The 27,981-nt window shown below is 37.8% G+C and overlaps 1 protein-coding gene across 1 annotated transcript in view; it reads right to left on the bottom strand.

Moving 5' to 3' along the window:
- Positions 1–2,947: 2,947 nt before the first annotated feature.
- Positions 2,948–27,981, bottom strand: part of HMGCLL1 (3-hydroxy-3-methylglutaryl-CoA lyase like 1) — a 145,829-nt gene continuing 120,795 nt past the window's right edge. Inside the window, exons 8-9 of the mRNA XM_024122045.2 lie at positions 8,538–8,663; positions 2,948–4,208 (exon numbers count right to left, since the gene is read on the bottom strand). Coding sequence (XP_023977813.1) covers positions 4,107–4,208; positions 8,538–8,663 — 228 coding nt within the window. The 3' untranslated portion in view covers positions 2,948–4,106. The remainder of the gene's footprint in view (positions 4,209–8,537; positions 8,664–27,981) is intronic.

Raw genomic sequence — 27,981 nt, 5'->3', positions numbered from 1 at the left:
CTGGGACCAAGGATGTAGTAGGACCCAGGAGAGAGCAGGGCCACAGAAATCAAGAAGTGCTTCAAGTAGGGGGAAGTGTGTGGAACACAGAGGTGTAAAGGTAGCATGAGGACCAAGAAGTGGACTTAGATTTAACACATAACAGCCCCAGGAAAACTGTTATAGAGTAAGTTAACTTCCTTTTTATTTAATTGAAGTATAGTTGATTTACAATATTGTTAGTTTCTGGTGTACAGCAAAGTGATTCAGTCATACATATATATGTATATATCCATATTCTTTTTTTCTATTCTTTCCCATTATAGGTTATTGTAAGACATTGAATATAGTTCCCTGTGCTATACAGTAAATCTTTGTTGCTTATTTATTTTACATACGGTAGTGTACATCTGTTAATCCCAAACTCCTAATTTATCTCCCCAACCCCACCTTTCCCCTTTGGTAACCATAAGTTTGTTTTCTATGTCTGTGAGTCTGTTTCTGTTTTTGTAAATAAGTTCATCTGTACTATTTTTTAGAGTATGTTAACCTCTAATACTGCTCTGGGTGGGTTTCACACGTTACCATTCTTCTCAAGCCCTCACTCCATCCCCAGTTGTAATGCTTGCAGATCTCACTTCCTACCTTCCTGAAAAATATAGAGACCAATTAGCAAGATGGACTACTTTCCCCTTAAAACCTATTCCTCTCACGTTTGAAACTTTTTCTATTTCCATCCTTTCCTCCAGTTTCAGAGAACTTGGATACAGCTCCTTCCTGAGAGGATGAGCTCTTCTGCCTTCAATTCTCCCACCCTGTCTCACCAGGAAACATGCTCCTACAGTGTCCTCTTTCCCCACCACTGCACGGATACACTCAAAGTCACCCATAACCTTGGCTTGTGTATCCTAATGTTCTATTCCGCACGTAAGTGGTTAAGGGAGGGGCACATGATGATGTTTTGCCCAGTGAAACAGGAGAGGAAGTTTGGGGTGGGGTGGGGGAAACACTCTTCATTGATTAAAAACAGGCATCCCAGAAAAAGCCTTCAGCAGAGGCTGAGTCCTGTGGGAAGGGTGAAGCCTAGAAGTGCTACAACCATCTTGCAACTCCCAGGAGCAGGAGACTGAAGGTGCCAACAGGGAAATGGGCAGAAACTCTTATCTTGTAACATAATTGAGTCACAAAGCTAAATGATGGTGGAAAATCAATATTTCTGAGATAGCTGAGAAAACTGTTGCTGCTTAAGCCCATGGAGTTGAGGTTTTCTATTGCCTGCAGTTTAAAGCAGCCTAACTGATGCTTCTACCAGAGCAGGAGATGCCTTCACTGGAGCTGCTCACAGGCAGGATGTAAATGCAGTTTCTCAACACTCTCTTTCTCTCCCTCCCTCTCTCCCCACCATCTCCTCCTCCTTTCATCCTGCATTCCCTCCTCCCTGCCTTCCTCCCTATAGCCCACCCATTCCTCCCTCGCTCTATACCTCCAAAACTATTCTTTTTTAACTTTTAGACCTGCCCCACACAAGCATAAGACTTCTATCTTCTAGTCCACAAAAGCACTTTGCAAATGATTATGGGTATTCACAGCAATTCTTCACGTGCCTATTTAATACAGATTTCTGGAGGGTTCCCAGGCCTTATTTTATCTCTCCTTTACTGCTGTGATAGGGATATTTATGGCTTATGTATTCAATGCTAAGTAACCTGTCATTTGCATGTCTGGAGTTCATGCACATAAATAGAAATGAATAGCCATATAAGTGTAGCTAAAAGGGTATTTTTTAAATGTTATAGTGATCAGAATAAATAGTATAAAAGGGCATTCTGAATTTTCTCAGCAAGTCATAGGCAGTTTCCATTTCTTTGCTTTATGAATTTCATGAATCCAGAATTTAGAAAATTTCTACTTTTTACAGTAGTCTTAAAGGGCAGATGTCATAAAAGGTTACTTCTATATTTATTTCATAATTCCTTTGCCATTCCTAAGCTTTCACCCAGGGCAAACCCTGGTGTGGGTTTATGTGTGGGTGGGTTGTTTGGGTAGGTCCTACAATGATTCCAAATTTTTCTGATTAGTGGAAATGTAGCTTTGAGGGGATTCTGCCTATGGACTTCAGGCAGCTTTATTGATTATTTGATTTTTTTCCCCCCAAACCAGAAAAGAAACTCTCTTTAAGTTAGCAGAAGGGTTTAGATGGTTTGGGTGGAGAAAGGATAACAGATACCTAAAACACAAACTTTTCCTGTGGTGCGTGTGACTAGGAATCTTCCAGGGGTTCTGGGTGTGTGTGCCACGTAAGTGTGTGCTAGGCTGTACTTGGGGCTCTCACGACTTGCTCTGCCTTTTGGAGAGTCCGTGGTTTTTATTTCTAAACAACAAAGTTTTGTTCTTCACCGTTTCTATAAGCAGTTTGCATCAACTGATGCTTTTCCCAACATCTCAAAACTAAGAATTCCACAGTTGCATAAGAGAGAGGAAAAGTCAGTCTCCTCAGAAGATGGGTAGGTATCCTGCTGTGCACACTAGGGCATGTGTCCCACTCCTGCCGCTGGGTGCAGTGTCATGTTCTTCCTGAAAAGAGACGATGTAATAGATCCACAGAGAGCTGCAATTTTTCTTGCTCTCTGCACTGACCCTGCCCCAGCACTAACCCAAGTGCAAAGAGTCATTCAGTTCTGATGACAAGCTCCTGCTCCGTCACCCATCACGACCTGAGCGTTAGCCTTATCCATAGGAACTTAGTTTTCATCAATTTCCAATACGCTTCCCTTGTGATCCTTTTCTTATGATTGTGTATCTTTAAAGTTAACGTAGTTATAATCAGTACTTCTCTTATTTTCCTGAATTTCTTTTTATTTCTGTGGTTTTGATGAATATTTAATAGAAAGCCCACAATGCTCACTTTTATATTTCAAATTCTATTCAAATTTATTCAAAGATAAGATCACCCAGTATCGTTGGAGAAGTCTACATAAATAATAAAACTGACGATTCAGATCCACATGGAATAATACTGTCCCCATATGATCTGCATAGGTTACAGAAATGTTTCTTTCTTAACATAGCCATCCTGTGCCTCTTCTCAACTTTGATATATTAATTTTTGCTATTTCTGGCAATGCTATTACAAAAGATAAAATTTCAGCCACTTCAACATTAAAAATAACCATAAAAAGTCAACCCCTCCCCAAACAGATGTGATTTAATCAAAGTGAATCAATGGAAAAGTTTTTTTTTTCATGAATTTTAATAACTGCCTTAATAGTCTTAGGATCACAGTGACATTTCTTGGACAATTTGGAAGTGAGCTGAAAATGATAAAAGTACACGTATCACTCTATTCTCATCACTGCAACTTAGACATTGGGATGAAAGTTGTACCTCTTATTTCTCAATAGCCGAGTAACACGCTCCTGGTTTTCAGTACAGCTGATGAGAGGGAAAGCAAAGTAAACTGGATGCATGTGACAAAGACGGAAGGTAATATGTTTCCAGGGTGTGGCATCTTGTCACTGACCACAGCCTCTTGGAACAAGATAAAGCCACTGAAATAATTAACAGATGTTAGCATACTTGAAATATAAAAGTTTTATCGTTAAAAATTATGTAGGGTCAGATGGATATTTGGCACTTGGTCCATAATTTAACTGACTTGGCAGATGGGAAGTTGAGATCCAGAGGCACATAATGTATAGTACGGAGGCCACACACTTTGCACACCATGCAGGAGCTCATAAACTACTGATGATATGTACGCTGTGCTAAGCCAGCTTGATTAAGTATTAACACAGTTTTTGATACTTAGGGAAATCTGAAGTCAATTTTCACGTCGACTAAATTAAAAAGTTATTTCTATAAGAGCAAAAGAGTAGACTTTTCTCCAAGTTCAAAGCATGTCCACAAATTTTATTATTTAGCCTCAGCTTGCAATTCACCTGATGACTGGTATATCTTCCCGTCAATTTCGTAATCTATCAAGCCCACTCTTTTTCAAACTATCTCTTTTTTCCCCCCACTCTTGTCTATTACTTCACATTTCAGAACAAGTTGGTAGTAATGATTTTCAGACGAGTATCTGTAGCTGAAATGGAGCTTCTCAGTCTTAACTCACAAATGCATTCAAGTCAAGCGTTGAATGAGGCTTGTGCTACTTTAGAGTTTGTAGTTTTATTCACAGCTTTGCAGATGAAGTCACCAGCTTCCATCACTTTGTAAAGATTCACACCCTGGTGAGACAAAGATGACAGTGATACCAGGTGGGAAAGGGGTTTAAGGAGAAAGAAGACAAAACAGATTCCTTTTAATTATATTAGTAGTAACTTAACCATTTAAAATTACTAAACAAAATGCTGTTCATTATTGATGGGGAGGCGCCATTTATCTCCATGAATTACGTAGATTTAGATTTTTCTGCTTTATTAAAACATATCTTGAATCTTACCCTAGTATAAAAACATAGGCTAGCCACACCTGCATAACTCAGTGTAATTCATGCTGATACCTAAACTCTACAAAGGACGACAGTGGAACCAGAAAGACTCTACAAAGTATCAGTGAAGGGCAATTAAAATGATAAACGTTTGGAGGAGTTCAAAGATAAGGACTTAGGGGGAAAAAAAAGCCCTCTTAGTATATCTTAGTATATAAAGAAACAAACCTGATAAAGCTGTAGGAAATATGGGAAAGATGAATGTATAATTTTTAACCATGTTCAGAAACACTCTTACTGGCATGAAATTGAAGGAGGTAGTCCAATAAAATGAAGTAGTATTTAGTACACATCTGGAACTTGTTTGCCTGAGATGTTGTACTGTCTGAAAGCATAAGTAGGATCAACAAAGGCTTTGGTAAATCTATGGATGACAGATCGACAGTTGGGTATGAAGGCCAAGTTCAAGGCAGGCTCGTCATCTTGGGCTTGGTGGAGCCAAAGATCACCATCGAGGTTTCCACCCTGCACCTGTGCTGTCACTGGGCGGGAGGAGGGTGGAACGGGCGCACAGTGTTAGGTGGATTAACCAGAGATTTGCCCCATGTAGTATTTCGTAAGCTCCTATGTCCTCCCTCAACTCAGACTAGAAATAACAGGGACTTAAAATCAAACAGACTCAGGCTCCCTTGCTATTGAGGTGTAGTTTTTTTAAATTTATGTAAGTTTGTCATTTTCTTAAAACAGACAAGTATAAATACTCATTGGGGCTTTTCATGCAAGTGACCAAAAAGAGATCATTTTAATATAGGTAGTTACTTCTCTCTAGAAACTTTTAGGGCACTGTTTTCTTTGTAGTTTACTTCTGTTTAAAAATCATCAAAAATATTTTGTAAATTGACAGGTAAGTAATTTTCACTGTTTCTTTTTATTATGAAGTTGTTTTTAGGGTACTAACATGTGCTTTGGTTTTGTCATGGTAATGGTTTTGGGTGGAGTATCTGTTAGGCACATTTTGGTTTTATATCCTTAATCTGGTAATATGTAAATTTTGTAAATAATAAGCTACATGTGTGTCTTTCATTTCTGAATTACATCTAATAAAAGATAATAAGATTTTAGTCACCAGCATTCTTCTTTGCTTTCCAGTAATTCCGTTTATAGCAATTACGCAGTGAGATTGGTTGGTATCATACCAAAGGATTCTGTTTTGGCCTTCCTCTACCGTTTTATTTAATGAACAGACACCTTTATGAAATAATGTTGCATTTATTCTTAAATCTTTTAGCACTTAAACCAGGTGCTTAAATATGTCTCATGTACTATGATACATTCTGGGGTTTCAAGAACTTCTCGCAGAATATGGTTTCTGTCTTGAGGGTGCCTGTGGTCAAGCAAGCAATATGGAGCCCTAAAAAGGAAATCCAGTACTTCCACTAAAGTCACTGAGAGAGAGACATGCTCGGATGATCGTGAGGGCAGAGCCGCAGTGTAGTCAACCCACTGAGGAAAAGGGTACGGAAACAAATGGAGAGGAGTGTGTCAGGGAAGGGTGCCCGGAAGGTAAATCCTGACCTGAGGGTTGTACGGACAGTATGAGTCCTTGAGAAGAAGTAAGAGGAATGAGGCACTGTCAGCAGAGAAGAGTACGAGACATCTGAAAAATACCATGGGATATGTGGAAAGTAATGGGCAGAGGTGACTGGAAAAGGTATAAAAGGTGTAGAACACAGCCTTGCTTTTCAGGAAATGGGAATCCACTGATGAGTACCCAAGTAGGAGCAAGGCATATTCTTTTTTTTTTTTTTTTTTGTGGTACGTGGGCCTCTCACTGCTGTGGCCTCTCCCATTGTGGAGCACAGGCTCCGGACATGCAGGCTCAGCAGTCATGGCTCACGGGCCTAGCCGCTCCGCGGCATGTGGGATCTTTCCGGACCGGGGCACGAACCCGTGTCCCCTGCATTGGCAGGCGGATTCTCAACCACTGTGCCACCAGGGAAGCCCCATATTTGTATTTTAGATAAAATCTTTTATGGTAGCATGGAGGATGAATTTAAAGGCAGTCTGAAGCCAGCAGACCAGTGTGGAGGATGACTATCCAGGAAAGAAATAAGAACTTGTGCTAATGTAGCTAAGCAAGGATAGTAAGGAAGGAACAAACAACCAAAATATTTTAGAAGTTGAAGCAGTAGCTCTTGGTAGTTGACTAGGCATGGGAGACATAGTGATACAGGTTTTACAGAGAATCTTGGCTTGTTGGCTGATATCCAATGTAACAACTGTCCTTGAACTGTGAAATTCTTAGGAATGGAGACATGGCTTATTTGCATTTGGACCCGCATGGCCTGACACATATGAAGCAGAGTTCATATGTTGACTCAGCTGAGTTCAACCAAGTCTTTAAATCTTCAAGAAAGGATTTCTATGAATTGGGAGTTTGGGATCAGCAGATGCAAACTATTATATACCGGATGGAGAAAACAAAAAAGCCCTACTGTATAGCACAGGGAAATGTATTCAATATCCTGTGATAAACCATAATGAAAAAGAATATTAAAAAGAATATATATATATAACTGAATCACTTTGCTTTACAGTAGAAATTAACACAACATTGCAGGTAAACTATACTACAATAAAATAAATTTTAAGAAAAGAAAGGATTTCTACTTCTGTCACGGTCATACATTTCTAATGGAAATGATGGAAACAATCAGGCTACTTTGTAATAGCTATTTCTAACCAGAGAAGAGAGGGTCCTGGTGTTTAGTGCCAAGTGGTATCAATCTTTCACTGAACATTATTGAGAGTCTCTAGGCAACAGGCACGTGTGAATCAGCTGTCATACTATATTTCTGCCTGCAGGGGGACCTAGACATAGAAAGAAGATGGTTCTACAACCTTGTGGTAGGTTCAGAGGAAGACACAAAGGTAGTCTGGAAACACGGAGGAGAGGAACCCAGCAGTGTGGGCCTGGGGAATCAGCAGGGAGATGCTAGAAGGTGCGTTTTTGAGGATGGTGGTGCCTCACTTTCCAGGTGAAATCGAGTATGGGCAGTAAGGCTATTCCAAGGGGTGGTAAAAGCAGGAGCAAGGGGTGGAGGTGAGAAACCAAATGCCGCAGGGAAGGAGACTGCAGACAAGCTGGCTGCTGCAGGAGCATCGCTCAGTAGAGTGAGGGAAGAGGAGAGAGAGGAGAGATGGAGAGGACAATTCCCTTCTCCAATCCAGGTGATGCTTTTACATTTTGAACTTCTGATAATCTGTGAACAGTTTTTTGTCTTTTATATTTTATCCTTAAAAAAAAGAAAATCTGGGCTTCCCTGGTGGCGCAGTGGTTGAGAGTCTGCCTGCTGATGCAGGGGACACGGGTTCGTGCCCAGGTCCGGGAAGATCCCACATGCCACGGAGCAGCTGGCCCCATGAGCCATGGCCGCTGAGCCTGTGCGTCCGGAACCTGTGCTCCGCAAAGGGAGAAGCCACAGCAGTGACAGGCCTGTGTACCACAAAAAAAAAAAAAAAAAAAAAAAAGAAAGAAAGAAAGTCTGCCTTAGAGACTGGTAGGCCATTTTAACAAGCATGTGGCAAAACAAGGTACTAATTTTGGTGGGCTATTATAGAGCATGTGACTTTTTCAGGTAACACTTGTAAAGAGAGTATTCTTGCTCACATGCTAAGTATTACTAAGCTCTGGTCCTCAACTGGCCATTTTAAAAGTGCCCTGGGCTCTCTTCCAGAAGCCCTACTTGTCTCCATGAGAAAATCAAGATCTTAGTTTTCCTCCAAGGAAAACAAAACAGCAAAAACAATAATCATAATAGCAAAGACAGGCTCAAATTCGCAAAGTGTGTGAAATCAAACTGGATACTAGATGAAAAAGGACTTTGGAGGTCATGAAGCACCATAAAAATGTGAAATGGTAGCATTATTGGTGATCTAACTATAGCAATAAGTTACTTTATAACCACCCCCAACAATTCTTTATTGTATTTTCCAACTATGCATTTTAGCAAAGAGCAAAAGTGTAGTAAAACTTGACCTCAAAGTTGCTTCCCAAATCCAAGAAGCATTCCAATTTGAATCTGCAAGGAATGTATGAATATTAAAATATGCTAAGTTAACTTACTGTCTTGACCCCCAGGCCATTAAGCATGTAGATCAAATCCTCAGTGGCTACGTTCCCAGAAGCACCTTTTGCATAAGGGCAACCACCTAATCCGGATACTGCAGAATCCACCACATTAATCCCCATCTGGAAAACAAACCCAAACACCCAAGGTTTGTCCCTTTATGGCATGTAAACCCTTGTTGCATGTCTATTTAACCTGTTCCAAAGAGTAAATAAGGAAAATCTGAACCATGATTCCAACCTATTCACTTACCCACCTGCTGCTAGAACAGTCCCCGAGGTGCTAATTTCTTTTCTGACTAATCTCATCTTTTAGGCTAACAGACACTCTGCTGAGGATCTCGGGAATGAGAATAATCTTAGATCAAAATTGAAATGGTGTTTTCATTGATAGCAGAACAAAGGTAGGGGATGAAGACTGAAGTAAGATAAATACACACATGGGGTGTATTTTCCAACTTAATTTTGAGCTTTAGTCTAAAAACTTTATATAACCAACAGGAAAGATTTCCAACATCCTGACTCAAAATTAAGGTGCCTTAGAAGACAGAAGGGGGAGTGGTGGAGAGCTGTCCTTATGTTTGAATTTGTATTTTGTGGGCTCAACGTATTCACTCAATTCACCCAATCTTTATTGAGCAATTACTTTATTTTGTGCACAAATCCCTGCTGTTTTGGGAGAAGTGAAGAGACATTTAAGAGGCACGACATCCACCACTAACAATTGTAGCAGCTCACATTTACTGGGTCCTCACTAAGTGCTGGATATTATTATTAATACCTTATGATACTAACTCACAATTCCCACAAAAACCCAGGAGGTAGATACTCTTCCATCATCCCCGAATCACAGATGAAGAAACTCAAGTACAGAGGGATCACACATTTGGCCCAAGGTCACCTGTGTCTCCAGAGAATTCACATTCTGCTGTGATTTGTGGCCTCTGGAAACATGCAAGTTGGTTCATGTTATGAGTCTGGGGATATCCAAGGTGGAGATCTCTGTGGACTGGAAAAGTTGTGAAAGACATGAGCACAAAAGTGTCTGAAAGGGACCCTGGGGATCAGATTTGAATAACATAAGAAGAGAGGCAAGCAGAGCAGCCCTCTTTGGAAAGGGACAATTGGGAAATCAGAAGCCACCAAGAGGCTAATCTGACTCTTCACTCCTGGACATTGAAGAAAAAGTAACATGACCTCATCTAAAACGAGAAGTGCTGGGAAACAGAGCCCTTGGCCAATCTGCTAGATCAGCAGTTCTCAGTCACAGAAGCAGAATCACAAATGGCTGCTACATCCCCAGAGTTTCTGATTCTGGAGGTCTGGGCTGGACCCTGAGAATTTGAATTTTTAACAAGATCCCAGATGCTGTTCTCACTGCTGCTCTGGGGAATCACACTTTCTTTCTTTTTCCTTTACTTTTTTGATAAACTTTTTATTTTAGAATAGTTTTAAATTTTCAGAAAATTTGGGAAGAAAGTGCACAGCATTTCCATACATTACACACAACTTCCCCTATTGTTCACATCTTACATCATTATGGTATATTTGTCACAACTAACGAACACATATAATATGTTATTATTAACTAAAATCCACACACGATTCAGATTTCCTTAGTTTAAAAGCTAATGTCCTTTTCCTTTCCAGGAACTCATCTGGGTACCACTTTACATGTAGTAGTCTTGTCTCCTGCTGTGGCTGTGACACCTTCTCAGATGTTCTTTGTCCTCACTGACCTTGACAATTTTGAATTGTTACTTATCATGTGTTTTGCACAATGTCTTTCAGTGTGGATATGTCTGATGTTTTCTCATGGTTAGACTGGAGTCCTGAAGTTTTGTGAGGAGAGCAACACAGGGGAAGTGCCAGTCTTAACACATCATATCAAGGGTGCATACTATATGGTTTACAACTGATGATGTTCACCTTGACCCCATGCCCCCTTTTCCATATGGTACTTTTTGGAAAAACGTCACTATGTGCAGCTCACACCTAAGGAGTGGAGAATACCTACCTAAATTATTTAGAAATTTCCCATATGAGAGATTTGTCTATTCTCCCATATTTATTTATTTCTTCAAGCATTTGTTTATATCAGTAGAGACTCATGGGTATTTATTTAGTACTTTGGGTTGTAATCCAATATTCCTTTATATGTCTTGTCACTCATGTTGTTTGAGATTTAGCTGTTGGGAGCTCTTCAGGTGGCTCCTATCTCCTTTGACATGCCAAGGGGGCTGCACATTTTTTTAATTGAAGTATAGTTGACTTACAATGTCATGTTAATTTCTGCTGTACAGCAAAGTGATTCAGTTTCATATATATGTATATATGTATGTATATACATATACATACACACAAACACAGATATATATATATATATATATATATATACACACACACAGACACATTATTTTTTATGTTCTTTTCCATTATGGTTCAAGGGGCTGCACAATTTTACTGTTCTGAATTTTCTCTGGTGAGACCTAGAATGTTTACCAAGGCTCCCAAGGGCAGAACCATAGTCCAAAAGCCATAGATGCTTTTGGGACTAATGCAAAGTTTACAGATATAATTTTTTTGCTTCTGTACCTCCATTTCTCCTCATTATACTACTCAACATGGGAAGGTGGCAATGGCTCTTCTTCCTTTATCACGACCTCTCTCAAAGCTCAATCATATTTGGGTGTTAATAACTGACCAGCTAAAGTACTGATCCATTTTGGACAGTCTACATTTGTGGTGAATCAAAATAGTAAGTTTAAAGAATTATGCTCTAGGAGTGAAATCTGTGGAATTGTCCAGTAGTTGGAAAAGACAAAGGTTCAGACACTGAGCTCATCTCTGGAAGTCTGCCAGGACATCAGATAGGCAGAGGCATTCTTCACCTATAGGTCAAAATTTATCTGTTCAGTAGAATTGAATCTATCACTCCAGGAGAAAGAGGTTTCAGTAGTTCTCAGTCCCTACCAATTATAATCACCCGGGGACCTTTTAAAACTAACAGCCAAGCTTCTCCCCAGAATCTTTGTCTGGGAATGGGGTCAAGCATTGGTATTTCTTTAAAGCTCCCCCCTGGTGATTCTCTTGCGTAATTAAGTGTGGGAACCCCTGAGGGAATGTTCTCATCCATCTCAGACTTTATCAACTGTGGGTATGAGTGAGCTTTCATTTAGAGATGCTCTGTACCCTGGGGCAGAAAAGAGTTAATCAGGACGGATCAGCTTTTCAAGAAAACCTGTTTTTGAAAGAACACCCCCAAAAGTATGAGGTAGTGAATGTCAGCAGTACCAGCATGGGAGGTGAAAGATGGCTTCAGTCTACCGTGAGGGCTTATGATTTGTGCAATTTTCTGTATGTGCATTAGACTGTGATAAACATCAGTGACAGAAAGGAGGTGTTGTTGGAACTGAAGGTAAACAAGAAAACTTAAACTGGTAGGAAAATAGCCTGAAACGTTTTTTCTGTTGAACAATTAACTAGTAATTAGTCTTAATTTCCAATATCCATTATCCTAGAAATTCCTATCAAAAAAGTACTTCCTAGGAATATTTCACAAATTCTAAGTAAATAATTAGGTAAGAAATAAAAACAAATAAATATGTATGGGTGAGTGTATGTGTGTCACACATGAAACACACCCCTTATATATAGATTCATTACAGTATGTTTTATATGAATAAAAATTTGAAAGTCATCCAAATGTCTGTAATGGGGACTAATTTAAATTAATTAAGGTGTAGCTGTAAAATGGAATGATAAGTGCTATGTAAATGCATAGTGAAGGGAAAGAAACAGATTACAGGACATTATAATGGTGTATGGAACCATAATCCCATTTTCTAAAAAAAAAAAGGTAGAATTTGGATGATATACCAAAATGCCAACAGCAGTGATCACTGGGTGGTGTGACTATAGGTAATTTATTTTATTTCAATTCTGTTTGTCTTTGTTTTCTAATGGCCCCACAATGAATGTAATTATATATATAATTAGAAAAAGAAAACGAAAGGTTTCTGCAAACTGTAGTCTGTCGTAGAATGACAGTAAATAAATGAAAATGAGAATAAATAAACCTATGACTGAGTTTACTGACGAACAATTTATTTTGCAACTAACTGACCTTTCTAGGGTGTAAGTGTGCAGGGCTAATCTGTGTGCATAATTTCGTAAAGGCAGACGCGATCTGGGTGAAAGCCTCCCTGGAAAATGGTTCTTCCCTCTTTCCTACCATCACATTCGCTCTGGAACAGATTATATTTCTGTGAGTGCTAGTCACAAATCAATTCAATCAATTCTAAGAGCAGTATGTGGATTTAAAATTTCAATAAGAAAATTTAAAGAGAGATTATTAAAGTATACTTTAGCTGTGAAGGAGAATATTAGATATGTGTTCCTTTTAAAGTCTCTCTTCAAAAAAAAAACACAGTACTTTAAAAATAGAACTTTCTACATAATATCCTCTCAATTCTGTCCTCTATTAAATGTGCAATTCTGTTCCCCAGAAAAACATATCTTCTCAATGGATAGTGTTACCCCTACACTAAGTTAGATGACTTTATTTTGGAACAAGCTGCTTTGTAAATTTCTAGTCATAGTCATCTAAGAAAATTTGATTTCACTGTGTATGTTTTCTTTATGTCGACTTCCCTATTCCATTACAAACGGTACATATTATGATGTAAACAAGTTCTTAACAGAGCAGGAAGAAAAACATTATTTCTTCTCTGTTCTTTACGGTAAATAGAGGAAACATGTTTTTACTTTGCTACTGAAATCATAGTATTATAGAAAATGCATTGCTATAATATCCTCATGTATTTGATAATAGTAGATGGGTTGCATAGCTGATTTTATCATACAAAAGGCTGCATTAAAAGATTATTCTTAGATATTTCCTTTCCCACGTCTCCAAATCTAAAACACTGCTTTTCAGATGGTCAGATTCCTGGCGTGTGTGTGTGTGTGTGTGTGTGTGTGTGTGTTTGTGTGTAAGCACACAAGCACAAATGGTTCTCTGCACCATACAGTATGTTGCAAAACAAAGCATTTGGGTTTTGTTTTGAAGGAAATAGCTTCAGATCAATAACCACAAGATGGCGATGTAACACCAAAATCCACCAAGTAAATCCACCAAGTTAAAGTCAAGCATTGAACTGCCACTGGGTTCCAACCCAGAAACAGCAAATACGTAAGTAAATAGCTTTATATTATGAAAATAAATATTCTGTTACCTTTAAAATAAGGAAACTTTTACTAATGGTGTGTAGCACATCATCTGTGGTTCAATGTAGTCAGTATATTTTTTATTATTCTTCCTTTGACTTGAACATGTTTATTGAGCATGTTCTATGTGCCAGGGACTTGGAATACATACAAATCTCTCTAGCTCATGGAGATTAGTGTTAGAAATTAATATTACTATGCATTTTGTCTGTCACTGAGAAGTAGTTCACTATTGCCAAATGAGAAGCGATTCTCTCTAGAACTCAGGGAGCTAATTCTCCATAAAATGAAACGAATCCAGAACTCAAAGGGTGGAGGTGACTTTGGCTTCCACTTTCCTCAAAGCTCATGACCAAAGCTATTAACACAGTGACCCAGGTTATGAAAAGCCTGGTGAGTGCGGTTATGGGCTCCATCTGCTTGAGCTCCCAGACGTGTACTTGGACTTAAGGCTGAGGAAAATGGATAAAATATGAGTGACCACTTCTTCTGGAAAATTGCAAATTAGCTGTAGATATAACACGAGCATTATCACTCTCTGTACTACAATCTCAGGTGAGCTACGAGGAGAGTTAACATTGTTAATTTTGCATAGTGCTTAGATGCCCAGATCATGCTGATACGATAACTGAAAGTATCATCTCGACTTTTTCTCGTGCTGTAAGAACTTATTCTCCAAACAAAACTGAGAATGTGATAAGAAAAGGAGTCAAAGAAATCATTTTCCAAAATGTATAATCTTCCATATATGTCTGATTTCAAAATATTTAATGAAATCTAAAATTTTAGGTATTGAAGTTAGTAAAGTATTAAGGAACATATAGAAGAATTTTGGCAATGTTATTTTTTGAAATGACATCTACTTATTTTGCCAAGACCAAATTTTTCTTTAGAAATCTGTAATAGTGTTACATTTGAATTAAAATAACAAGTAAATCTCTGACAGGGAAATTACTCATTTTGGGATTTAAGTTACTCATGAGGAAAAAGACAAATATTCATGTAGGATAAAATATTACAAATATACTCATTTTTCTAATATTTTTCCCTTCAACTTGTTCCTCTCAGCTAATATTCCCTCCAACAGAGGATTGTAATTATCCACATGTGATGTGCTACTTCTCCCCCAGCAGCCAGACCAGTGTCACTAGTGGGTCACAGCACTCTTTCCAGGGAGCTCAGATCTTGCTCTGAGATGCTACCCACCCAGCACTCTAAAGAATTACCATATATTGAGTTGTGGTACCAACTACTTGCCATTCATGTGTACTGTGAACGTACCATGCTTTGTAAACCACAGATAGTGAATCATTGGCATGCATGAATAAAGCCCAGTGTTTTCATACACTGAAGTTATACGCCAAAATTGGTATGTATATCATGATACCTTGCTGTTGGGGGTGAGTAAGCTAACGTGACAGATTACTAATGCTTTCATAGACCATCTCTCGTCTTTGAAAAGGGTTTCCTGCACGTTTCACTCCTCCCTGCCTCACCACACATAATGAGACAGATTATATTCGTATTTTCATGTAGTATATTTCAAACTGAGATAGAAATGGGAGTGTGTACATAGAAGGAAATAAGGAAATGGAAAAACATAAGGAAATTCTCAATTTCAGTAGACTGAGAAATAATAAATACTATTAGTGAACATTGATTGAAGGCTTATTACATCACAGATACTGCGCCACATACTTCACATATGAGAAAACTCCACAAAATCATGGTAATTGGGCAGTAATTCATGCTCATTTACTGATGAGGAAACTGAGGCTTAGAGAAGGGAAGTGACGGTCCATGCTTCACACAGTTAGAATGAGACAGAGTTTAACAGGTATAACATTTGTGTGCTACTGTTCGGTATTAATAGTTAACTGACTATGTGCTAATTAAATGCTAACTGCATCACTAAACACTTTACACACCTGGTTGCATTTAATCCTTATAACAGTTCCGGGGGGAAGGGTGTGAATTCGGAAGAGAGCCATTGACAAATCAAAAGACTTCATTTTCTGAAGATGTGGTACGTATATACAATGGAATACTACTCAGCCATAAAAAGAATGAAACAATGCCACTGGCAGCAACATGGATGGACCTACAGATTATCATACTAAGTGAAGTAAGTCAGAGAAAGACAAATATCATATGATATTACTTACATGTGGAATCTAAAAAATGATACAAATGAACTTATTTACAAAACAGAAACAGGCTCACAGACTTCAATAGCAAACTTATGGTTACCAAAGAGGAAAAGTGGCGGGGGAGATATATTAGGAGTTTGGGATTAACATATACACACTGGTATATATAAAATTGATAACCAACAGGGACCTACTGTATAGCACAGGGAACTCTACTCAATATTCTGTAATAACCTTCATGGGAAAAGAATCTGAAAATGAATGGATATATGTATATGTATAACTGAATCACTTTGCTGTACACCTGAAACTAACACAATATTATAAATCAAGTATACTCTAATTTAAAATAAAAATTAAATTAAAATTTTAAAAGGAGACTGAAAACAAACCAAAAAACCCCTCCATTTTCTCATACTTTCTTCAACTCTCTGAAAATATTTCTACACAACTCGACATTATCAAGAAATTGAGAAAGTAAAGGATTGTTGTCCCAATGGTTGTATTTCTAGGAAGCTAGCCCAAGAAAATAGCCAGAAATGTTAATATAGACTCAAGTTCAAGGATGACTATTCTTTGTATTATTATTTGTAACAGTGAGAAAAAAGCCTGTAAATGAAATGTACAACAATAGGGAAATAGTTAATAAGTTATGTAAAACATTTATGAGACAATTAAATGGTTTTGAAGAATATATAATGGTATGGAAAAATGCTGATAAGAAAATGGAAGATAAAAGAGGAGAGTACCTGTATTTGGTATAACTCATTTGTATTTCCAGATTGTTAACAATTATCTGTAATAAATATATACCACTTGTAATTAGTACAAATGAGCCATATTAATAAATGTGTACCCTTCTTTTTCAATCATTTCTTTCAGCAGTACCAGCATGGGAGGTGAAAGATGGCTTCAGTCTACCGTGAGGGCTTATGATTTGTGCAATTTTCTGTATGTGCATTAGACTGTGATAAACATCAGTGACAGAAAGGAGGTGTTGTTGGAACTGAAGGTAAACAAGAAAACTTAAACTGGTAGGAAAATAGCCTGAAACGTTTTTTCTGTTGAACAATTAACTAGTAATTAGTCTTAATTTCCAATATCCATTATCCTAGAAATTCCTATCAAAAAAGTACTTCCTAGGAATATTTCACAAATTCTAAGTAAATAATTAGGTAAGAAATAAAAACAAATAAATATGTATGGGTGAGTGTATGTGTGTCACACATGAAACACACCCCTTATATATAGATTCATTACAGTATGTTTTATATGAATAAAAATTTGAAAGTCATCCAAATGTCTGTAATGGGGACTAATTTAAATTAATTAAGGTGTAGCTGTAAAATGGAATGATAAGTGCTATGTAAATGCATAGTGAAGGGAAAGAAACAGATTACAGGACATTATAATGGTGTATGGAACCATAATCCCATTTTCTAAAAAAAAAAAGGTAGAATTTGGATGATATACCAAAATGCCAACAGCAGTGATCACTGGGTGGTGTGACTATAGGTAATTTATTTTATTTCAATTCTGTTTGTCTTTGTTTTCTAATGGCCCCACAATGAATGTAATTATATATATAATTAGAAAAAGAAAACGAAAGGTTTCTGCAAACTGTAGTCTGTCGTAGAATGACAGTAAATAAATGAAAATGAGAATAAATAAACCTATGACTGAGTTTACTGACGAACAATTTATTTTGCAACTAACTGACCTTTCTAGGGTGTAAGTGTGCAGGGCTAATCTGTGTGCATAATTTCGTAAAGGCAGACGCGATCTGGGTGAAAGCCTCCCTGGAAAATGGTTCTTCCCTCTTTCCTACCATCACATTCGCTCTGGAACAGATTATATTTCTGTGAGTGCTAGTCACAAATCAATTCAATCAATTCTAAGAGCAGTATGTGGATTTAAAATTTCAATAAGAAAATTTAAAGAGAGATTATTAAAGTATACTTTAGCTGTGAAGGAGAATATTAGATATGTGTTCCTTTTAAAGTCTCTCTTCAAAAAAAAAACACAGTACTTTAAAAATAGAACTTTCTACATAATATCCTCTCAATTCTGTCCTCTATTAAATGTGCAATTCTGTTCCCCAGAAAAACATATCTTCTCAATGGATAGTGTTACCCCTACACTAAGTTAGATGACTTTATTTTGGAACAAGCTGCTTTGTAAATTTCTAGTCATAGTCATCTAAGAAAATTTGATTTCACTGTGTATGTTTTCTTTATGTCGACTTCCCTATTCCATTACAAACGGTACATATTATGATGTAAACAAGTTCTTAACAGAGCAGGAAGAAAAACATTATTTCTTCTCTGTTCTTTACGGTAAATAGAGGAAACATGTTTTTACTTTGCTACTGAAATCATAGTATTATAGAAAATGCATTGCTATAATATCCTCATGTATTTGATAATAGTAGATGGGTTGCATAGCTGATTTTATCATACAAAAGGCTGCATTAAAAGATTATTCTTAGATATTTCCTTTCCCACGTCTCCAAATCTAAAACACTGCTTTTCAGATGGTCAGATTCCTGGCGTGTGTGTGTGTGTGTGTGTGTGTGTGTTTGTGTGTAAGCACACAAGCACAAATGGTTCTCTGCACCATACAGTATGTTGCAAAACAAAGCATTTGGGTTTTGTTTTGAAGGAAATAGCTTCAGATCAATAACCACAAGATGGCGATGTAACACCAAAATCCACCAAGTAAATCCACCAAGTTAAAGTCAAGCATTGAACTGCCACTGGGTTCCAACCCAGAAACAGCAAATACGTAAGTAAATAGCTTTATATTATGAAAATAAATATTCTGTTACCTTTAAAATAAGGAAACTTTTACTAATGGTGTGTAGCACATCATCTGTGGTTCAATGTAGTCAGTATATTTTTTATTATTCTTCCTTTGACTTGAACATGTTTATTGAGCATGTTCTATGTGCCAGGGACTTGGAATACATACAAATCTCTCTAGCTCATGGAGATTAGTGTTAGAAATTAATATTACTATGCATTTTGTCTGTCACTGAGAAGTAGTTCACTATTGCCAAATGAGAAGCGATTCTCTCTAGAACTCAGGGAGCTAATTCTCCATAAAATGAAACGAATCCAGAACTCAAAGGGTGGAGGTGACTTTGGCTTCCACTTTCCTCAAAGCTCATGACCAAAGCTATTAACACAGTGACCCAGGTTATGAAAAGCCTGGTGAGTGCGGTTATGGGCTCCATCTGCTTGAGCTCCCAGACGTGTACTTGGACTTAAGGCTGAGGAAAATGGATAAAATATGAGTGACCACTTCTTCTGGAAAATTGCAAATTAGCTGTAGATATAACACGAGCATTATCACTCTCTGTACTACAATCTCAGGTGAGCTACGAGGAGAGTTAACATTGTTAATTTTGCATAGTGCTTAGATGCCCAGATCATGCTGATACGATAACTGAAAGTATCATCTCGACTTTTTCTCGTGCTGTAAGAACTTATTCTCCAAACAAAACTGAGAATGTGATAAGAAAAGGAGTCAAAGAAATCATTTTCCAAAATGTATAATCTTCCATATATGTCTGATTTCAAAATATTTAATGAAATCTAAAATTTTAGGTATTGAAGTTAGTAAAGTATTAAGGAACATATAGAAGAATTTTGGCAATGTTATTTTTTGAAATGACATCTACTTATTTTGCCAAGACCAAATTTTTCTTTAGAAATCTGTAATAGTGTTACATTTGAATTAAAATAACAAGTAAATCTCTGACAGGGAAATTACTCATTTTGGGATTTAAGTTACTCATGAGGAAAAAGACAAATATTCATGTAGGATAAAATATTACAAATATACTCATTTTTCTAATATTTTTCCCTTCAACTTGTTCCTCTCAGCTAATATTCCCTCCAACAGAGGATTGTAATTATCCACATGTGATGTGCTACTTCTCCCCCAGCAGCCAGACCAGTGTCACTAGTGGGTCACAGCACTCTTTCCAGGGAGCTCAGATCTTGCTCTGAGATGCTACCCACCCAGCACTCTAAAGAATTACCATATATTGAGTTGTGGTACCAACTACTTGCCATTCATGTGTACTGTGAACGTACCATGCTTTGTAAACCACAGATAGTGAATCATTGGCATGCATGAATAAGCCCAGTGTTTTCATACACTGAAGTTATACGCCAAAATTGGTATGTATATCATGATACCTTGCTGTTGGGGGTGAGTAAGCTAACGTGACAGATTACTAATGCTTTCATAGACCATCTCTCGTCTTTGAAAAGGGTTTCCTGCACGTTTCACTCCTCCCTGCCTCACCACACATAATGAGACAGATTATATTCGTATTTTCATGTAGTATATTTCAAACTGAGATAGAAATGGGAGTGTGTACATAGAAGGAAATAAGGAAATGGAAAAACATAAGGAAATTCTCAATTTCAGTAGACTGAGAAATAATAAATACTATTAGTGAACATTGATTGAAGGCTTATTACATCACAGATACTGCGCCACATACTTCACATATGAGAAAACTCCACAAAATCATGGTAATTGGGCAGTAATTCATGCTCATTTACTGATGAGGAAACTGAGGCTTAGAGAAGGGAAGTGACGGTCCATGCTTCACACAGTTAGAATGAGACAGAGTTTAACAGGTATAACATTTGTGTGCTACTGTTCGGTATTAATAGTTAACTGACTATGTGCTAATTAAATGCTAACTGCATCACTAAACACTTTACACACCTGGTTGCATTTAATCCTTATAACAGTTCCGGGGGGAAGGGTGTGAATTCGGAAGAGAGCCATTGACAAATCAAAAGACTTCATTTTCTGAAGATGTGGTACGTATATACAATGGAATACTACTCAGCCATAAAAAGAATGAAACAATGCCACTGGCAGCAACATGGATGGACCTACAGATTATCATACTAAGTGAAGTAAGTCAGAGAAAGACAAATATCATATGATATTACTTACATGTGGAATCTAAAAAATGATACAAATGAACTTATTTACAAAACAGAAACAGGCTCACAGACTTCAATAGCAAACTTATGGTTACCAAAGAGGAAAAGTGGCAGGGGAGATATATTAGGAGTTTGGGATTAACATATACACACTGCTATATATAAAATTGATAACCAACAGGGACCTACTGTATAGCACAGGGAACTCTACTCAATATTCTGTAATAACCTTCATGGGAAAAGAATCTGAAAATGAATGGATATATGTATATGTATAACTGAATCACTTTGCTGTACACCTGAAACTAACACAATATTATAAATCAAGTATACTCTAATTTAAAATAAAAATTAAATTAAAATTTTAAAAGGAGACTGAAAACAAACCAAAAAACCCCTCCATTTTCTCATACTTTCTTCAACTCTCTGAAAATATTTCTACACAACTCGACATTATCAAGAAATTGAGAAAGTAAAGGATTGTTGTCCCAATGGTTGTATTTCTAGGAAGCTAGCCCAAGAAAATAGCCAGAAATGTTAATATAGACTCAAGTTCAAGGATGACTATTCTTTGTATTATTATTTGTAACAGTGAGAAAAAAGCCTGTAAATGAAATGTACAACAATAGGGAAATAGTTAATAAGTTATGTAAGACATTTATGAGACAATTAAATGGTTTTGAAGAATATATAATGGTATGGAAAAATGCTGATAAGAAAATGGAAGATAAAAGAGGAGAGTACCTGTATTTGGTATAACTCATTTGTATTTCCAGATTGTTAACAATTATCTGTAATAAATATATACCACTTGTAATTAGTACAAATGAGCCATATTAATAAATGTGTACCCTTCTTTTTCAATCATTTCTTTCTTCTGCCAGGACAACACCCCAAAGTACACTGGCCGACCTCAGGCTCTATTTTCTCATATCCTGGGTTCAATCCAAACCCTACAGAGGACTCCTCTCAGAATCATCTCCTCTTTTCTGTTTGTGAGTGGATATCACTGGCTCCCATGGGCACTCCTTCAGTTACCATCCATGCTCTCCAATCTACTGGCACAAAATAAAATACAGATTTCTGTGCCTTACCCCAAAATCTGAATTTTTTTCTTGTAAAGCCCAAGTATATACAATTGTTTCAAACTCCAAGGTGACTTTTATGGATAATAAAGGTTGAAGATCTCTAACCTTTCAGTTTAGCTATTCATCTGTAGCAGACAGTACTGGCTTTTCACCAAAAAAATCTGTCTCCTCTTCTTCCGGGACTCAGCTAGACAACGTTACCTAACTGCCCTTCTGTTTAGGTGAGGCTGCATGACTGTGGGTTAGCCAATGGCATGAGAGCAAAATGATGCAGGCCATTTCCAGAACAAGTCCTTTCAGAAGCTACCTGTCTTCTTCCTTTTTAATAGTCAAATGCCCATGACAATGAGGACTGAGGGAATGGTGTAGCCACAAAATGGAAAGAGCCAGGTCCCTGAGCGAACACCTGGAATAAAGATGCCTGCTGCCAGGAACACGTGCAGTGGACCATCTAATGAGTGAGGAACAAACATCCCTGTGTCTGAGCCATTATTTATGTTGGGGGGTTCAGGGTCTGCTATATCAGCGTAGCCAAGTAGAACTAATACACCAACTGATATGGTTGGATTAAAATCTGCTAGCTATTTTCTATATGTTCTATTTGTTTTATGTTTTGTTTTTCTTCTTTTTCTATCTTTTGTTAATGGAGCATTTATTATGACCCTATTTTATCTCTTCCTTAATATTTCTACCTCTTTAAGTTGTTGAGTAGTTACCCTATGCTTTATAGTATAACTTAATAAAATTAAATTAATATTATTTAATGAATAATAGCCTACCTTCAAATATCTATGCCACATGGAGGGAAGGATCTTACAGTATTACATACAATATATTCTCAATTCCTTCAACCCATCCCTGGTGTTACTGTTTCCCTACCTTTTACTTTTACATGTGTAAACTCACAATACCTTGCTACTTTTTTTTCCTTTAAACAGTCGGTTATCTCTTAGAGCAATTAAAAATAAGATAAAAGTAATTTCATCTTGACTTATTTCATTTCTGAGTTCTCTGAAGGAACTTGTCTAGAAAAGTAGAGCAGAGGTTCAAATCCTGGTATTTAGTGAACACTCACTTTTTGGAATTAGGAGAAGGGAGATGAATTAGTGCAGGGGGAAAGTTCAGTGTCCTAGGACAGGGTAGAAATTTCCCTTAATATATCACAGTGACGAATGCTGAAGGTAGTTAAAGAAAATGAGACCAGAGAAAATTTATTGGATTCATGCCATTGACGAAGTTTGAAATGGGTCGTTTCAGCAGAGATAGAACAGGAGTGAGGTGGCAATAGATTCAAAAACAGAGAACCTACAGCCTTGTGCTTTCAAGATCAGTTTCAGGAGACAGACTTCTTCTTGAACCTGCTCTGCCACCTGTTAGCTGTGTGATCTGGAGGATGTTACTTTACCTCTCTGTTCCCCCAGCTGTAAAATGAATTTAATAGCACTGATTCACAGGCTTGTTCAGGATACAATGTGATGTTCCACAGAAAGCGCATATCCCATAGATTGGTACATAACATGTGAGAAGTCTTGGCTTTCACAAGTATATGACAAGGATATAGAGGCAGAGGGAGGATGTGTATGTGACAAATGAAGAAGAGAGTTGGGGCAGATTTCAGTGTGGAAGTATGCTAATGGAAAGACAGGTGAGTTGGCAGCCATGAAGGATAGGGTTCACTGAATGGGGGTAAAGAATGAGGCTGCGCTAGAGGAGAAAATTAACCAAAAAAGCCTTAGGGAGGTGGGGATGAGTTTGAGGTTAGGGCAGAAACAGAGCTGAGCCAGGAAATTAATAGATAAAACTGTGCCATGAGGTAGGGCAAAAGGATAGGACAGACAGAGTGACAGAGACTCTTAAAGGAACAGTGACCCCAAAGCTTCCAAGGAAAATCAACAGTCAATCTTCTCAGAAACACAGTAACTGAGTTCATCGGCTGAGAGTCCTCGAAAGAGTTGACCATCTCATTCCTGCTCCTCTTAGACCCAGCCTTACCCTGCTCCCATGATGCTCTCAAGGTGTGCAGAAAAACTGATGAATGGAGACAATGGTAACAAAGTGAGGGGGAGGAAAAGCAGACACAGATGGATAACTAACACTGTGTAAACATTAAAGATTTTGCATCTATAAAGGTAGAAGTCACCATGTATTTTAGTCAAAATCCCTTATACGATTAATTGATTAGTGGACTGATTCTGGGTTAAGGGAAGGAGCTAAGCCCCAGAGCTCTTAGTGGTTTCCCCAAAGTCGCAGAGGTCTTTGGCGGTAGAGACGGGTCTAGAATTAAGGACTTCATGCTTCTGGAGTTGCACTGGTAGGAGATCAATAATTTCCAGTTCCAAAATGGATGTTAGTGGGAGGCCTGCCTAATATTGTGAAAATATAACTAAATGTTCAGAAAAGAAAAAAGAACGTTAAGAGAGAAAAAAAAAAGAATTGAAAACACAGTGGTGCTGACAAAGAACTAACAGCGTTATCAATACTCACAAACCAGGCAGGGCTTGTGATAATGGAAAGATTACACCTTTTTTTTCTTCTTTTTTAAGTCAAAGCAGCAAGCAATATACATTAGCATCATGAGGTCAAGAACTTCACGCTACCTCACTCCATGATACCCTCAGTATATGGCATAATACCTAGAACAGAACAAGTTACTATTCAAATGTTTTTGAAAGTGTAATTGAACAAATTCAAATATTTTGAAGAACAATTGCAGGATCAAGGCCTGAGTGCAAGTCTGACTATACATGGTATGAACTGAACTTGATCCAATCCAACTGGAGACACAGAACGATGCTCTGAGGATAGCAAAATCAATAAGCCATGTCAGTGGATCACTACCTACTTTGCTCCCTAAACCTTCTTCTCTTGGAAATGCCATAAAGATAAGTTTATGGCACCTGCTTGTTTGTTTGCTCAGTGACTCTTTGTTAATCTTGGCGCCAGCTGTTGGAACCAAAATTGAGTCAATCACAGGCTCCTCCCCCCAGAATGTGGCGCAGAGACAAAGACAGACTCTATCTTTCTAAGAGGTGAGATGTACAGCACATGAGCTATGGACAAGCAATTTTTTCCATGGGCGACAAGCAGCAGAGTAATTTGGTCTGTAGGAGGGGGTGGAATAAGACATTCGAATTAGAGAAATGCCACCTGAATTCCAGGCAGCTTTTTAGTCCTTCCTGAAATCCAGCTTCATTTCCTCCCCACCTTTGTTTTTTTGTTTTTGTTTTGTGTGTGTGTGTGTGTGTGTGTGTGTGTGTGTGTGTGTATAGTCATCTTTATTAAGACATCTAGATTCTCATGGGCGCCTGCTTTTCTCTCATTAGAAAATCCACGGTTTATTTGAGAATGGTAAAAAGGGACAATATCTTAGTGTCATTATGACAAGTTTTCACCTCATAGGAAACTTGAAAGGGGCTCTGGGCCTCCCAGGTCACCAGACTTCCTTAAGAGACCTGCCCACACTCAAGTATCTTCTGGAATTCCTTAAAAATTTCAATGGGAACCCGGGCAGCAGAACATTCTATTACTCTGCTGGTTTTTAAGGTGCAGGTCAGGGTTAAATATTGTGTCCAAACTTAACATTTTAAAATTGTCCAGGCTTACTTTCCAAAAATAGTGTATTATTCACTTTACCAATCTCCGTGCCAAATAAAGGACCCCAAAGCATTAAATGATAACCACAAAGAAGTTCGGTGAGGCTCCTCTTCTCTCCCCAAATCAAGTTATTTGGAATCCCAAGCAAATGCTAGTACCACAAATGCAAGGCAGTAGTCTTTCCCGAAAAACCCCACCTTTGATTTTGAAATAACATTTAATGAGAGCTGTGTCAAGTAAACCATGTAGTAATCCTAGGAAGTACGTACGATTATTATCATCCTCATTTTATATGTGAGAAACTTGAGCCACAGAATGTTTACTATGACCACACATAGTGACACATATTGGCTAAGTGGTGAGAGCTGAGATTCAGAATCAAGTGGGAAGGCTTCCAAATCTCTGCTCGTTGCTTGTCTTGTTCCTTTAAGAGGTTTTCGTGACACACCCCTATATCCTCATAATACAGTCTCTTTTTTGCTTAAGGTAGCTTGAGTTGGCCACTGTTGCTTGGAAACAAAGAGTAGTAACTAACACATCATTAAGTTAATGACCTGGCAGACAAGATATTCATAAATACAAAGAACTAAAATGCAAAGTAAAGTGTGGTAGCTATTATGAAAATTATAAATGAAGCTGTTCAGACACATCAGTGAGATGGTTTCTATATTTTATCATGAAGCAAGGATGGGTGGGGTACGGTGAAAAGTTTGATGACTAGTTTGGCTCTGAATTGGGCCTTGAAAGATGTTGACAAGTGGGGGATGGTGAGGGAAGGGATATTCTACAGGGAGGGAACAGCTTGAGAAAATACACAGATGATGAACAGACCAAGCAGTGAGATTTTAATGAGACTTTTATTGTAGGGAGTGTTGGGGTGTGGATGGAGTACAGCTCCTAATCATGAGAGGCCTTGGATGCCTTTCTGTACGAGCTAAACTTTATTCTCTAGAAAATAAAGACCTACTTAAAGTTTATGAATAATCGTGCCATCATCAGCATTTTGTTTCAAGCAGATTTCGGTAGCAAGGGAGCAATAACTGAGAAGGATAAAAGGTTGAGAAATATCTAAGTAGAAATACTAGTCAGAAAATTAGTGCAATGCATCCAGTCAATGGTGGTGAGTATTTAAAGTGAAGCAAAAATAAAAAAAAATAATAATAAAAATAAAAATTTTTTTATTAAGGAATAAATTTGAGATAAATTTATGAGATAAAATGGTGTCTAAATAAATGAAGACTAATGGTAGATAACATACTAAGTAAAGTAAGTCAGAGAAAGACAAATATCATATGATATCACTTATATGTGGAATCTAAAAAGATGATACAAATAAACTTATTTACAAAACAGAAACAGACCCACAGACATAGAAAACCAACTACAGTTACCAAAGGGGAAAGGGGGGATAAATTAGGAGTTTGGGATTAGCAGATACACATGACTATATATAAAATAAACAACAAGGACCTACTGTACAGCACAGGGAACTCTACTCAATATTTTGTAATACCCTATAAGGGAAAAGAATCTGAAAAAAATATATATATATTCAGTTATTTATATATATATATATACACATATATACATATACATATATACACACATATATATATACGTATATACATATATATGAGGTGTCATTAACAGAAGCCCTGTGATTTCTACCTTAACACCTAAGTGGAGGGTGCTCCATGAATGGGAATCATCAACTCTAGCGGAAGGTAGAAGCTGCTTTCTTGAAAATCATCATAGATAGAGAAAACTGGATATTTAATACATAATGTTTCTTAAAGCCTTCATGATTGTTCAAAACTAACTTTAATTCCTTTTTAAATCTTTCATTACATACCCATTTCCACTTCCTTGTCTGCTTTGGGGATGATCTCATGGTTTGGTAATGCTCAAACTCATGATTCAATATACTTATAACTCAAAGTATTGGTCTCCATGGGGCAGTAAAATAATTTTAAAAGATATAACCATGTGCTTCCCCGGACCCTGAGAAGAGTCCAAGGCTCCTCCTCTCTGCTGAGTACCAGGGATGTGGTTGTGGGTAATGTGTGACAGAAATCCCAGACACATTTAGAGGAGCCCCAGAACAGAAGGAACTGGTTCTGCTTCCAAAAGGGTGGGCTGGAGGGGGATTACAAGACTCAAAATCTCCCATCCAGCTGTGGGATGCCAGGGCAGCAAAAGCTAAGTGAGGTGCCTGGCAAGGGGGACTCAAGGCAGCTGGAAAGACAATAGGGCACTCACGCCTGGCATAGAAAGCATACAACAATTTCTCGTTTTCCCCGGTGGGACTGAGAGATCACTGGTGGGCAGGAAGGAACTAGAATCATGACCAGGAAGGTTCAGAGAATAGGCCAACATCTACAGACCATGGTCACAGTACCATCACAAG

This window comes from Physeter macrocephalus, chromosome 18 (genome assembly GCF_002837175.3).
Source record: "Physeter macrocephalus isolate SW-GA chromosome 18, ASM283717v5, whole genome shotgun sequence".
In the NCBI taxonomy this organism is placed as follows: Eukaryota; Metazoa; Chordata; class Mammalia; order Artiodactyla; family Physeteridae; genus Physeter; species Physeter macrocephalus.
This window is presented reverse-complemented; position numbering and strand designations above follow the sequence as displayed.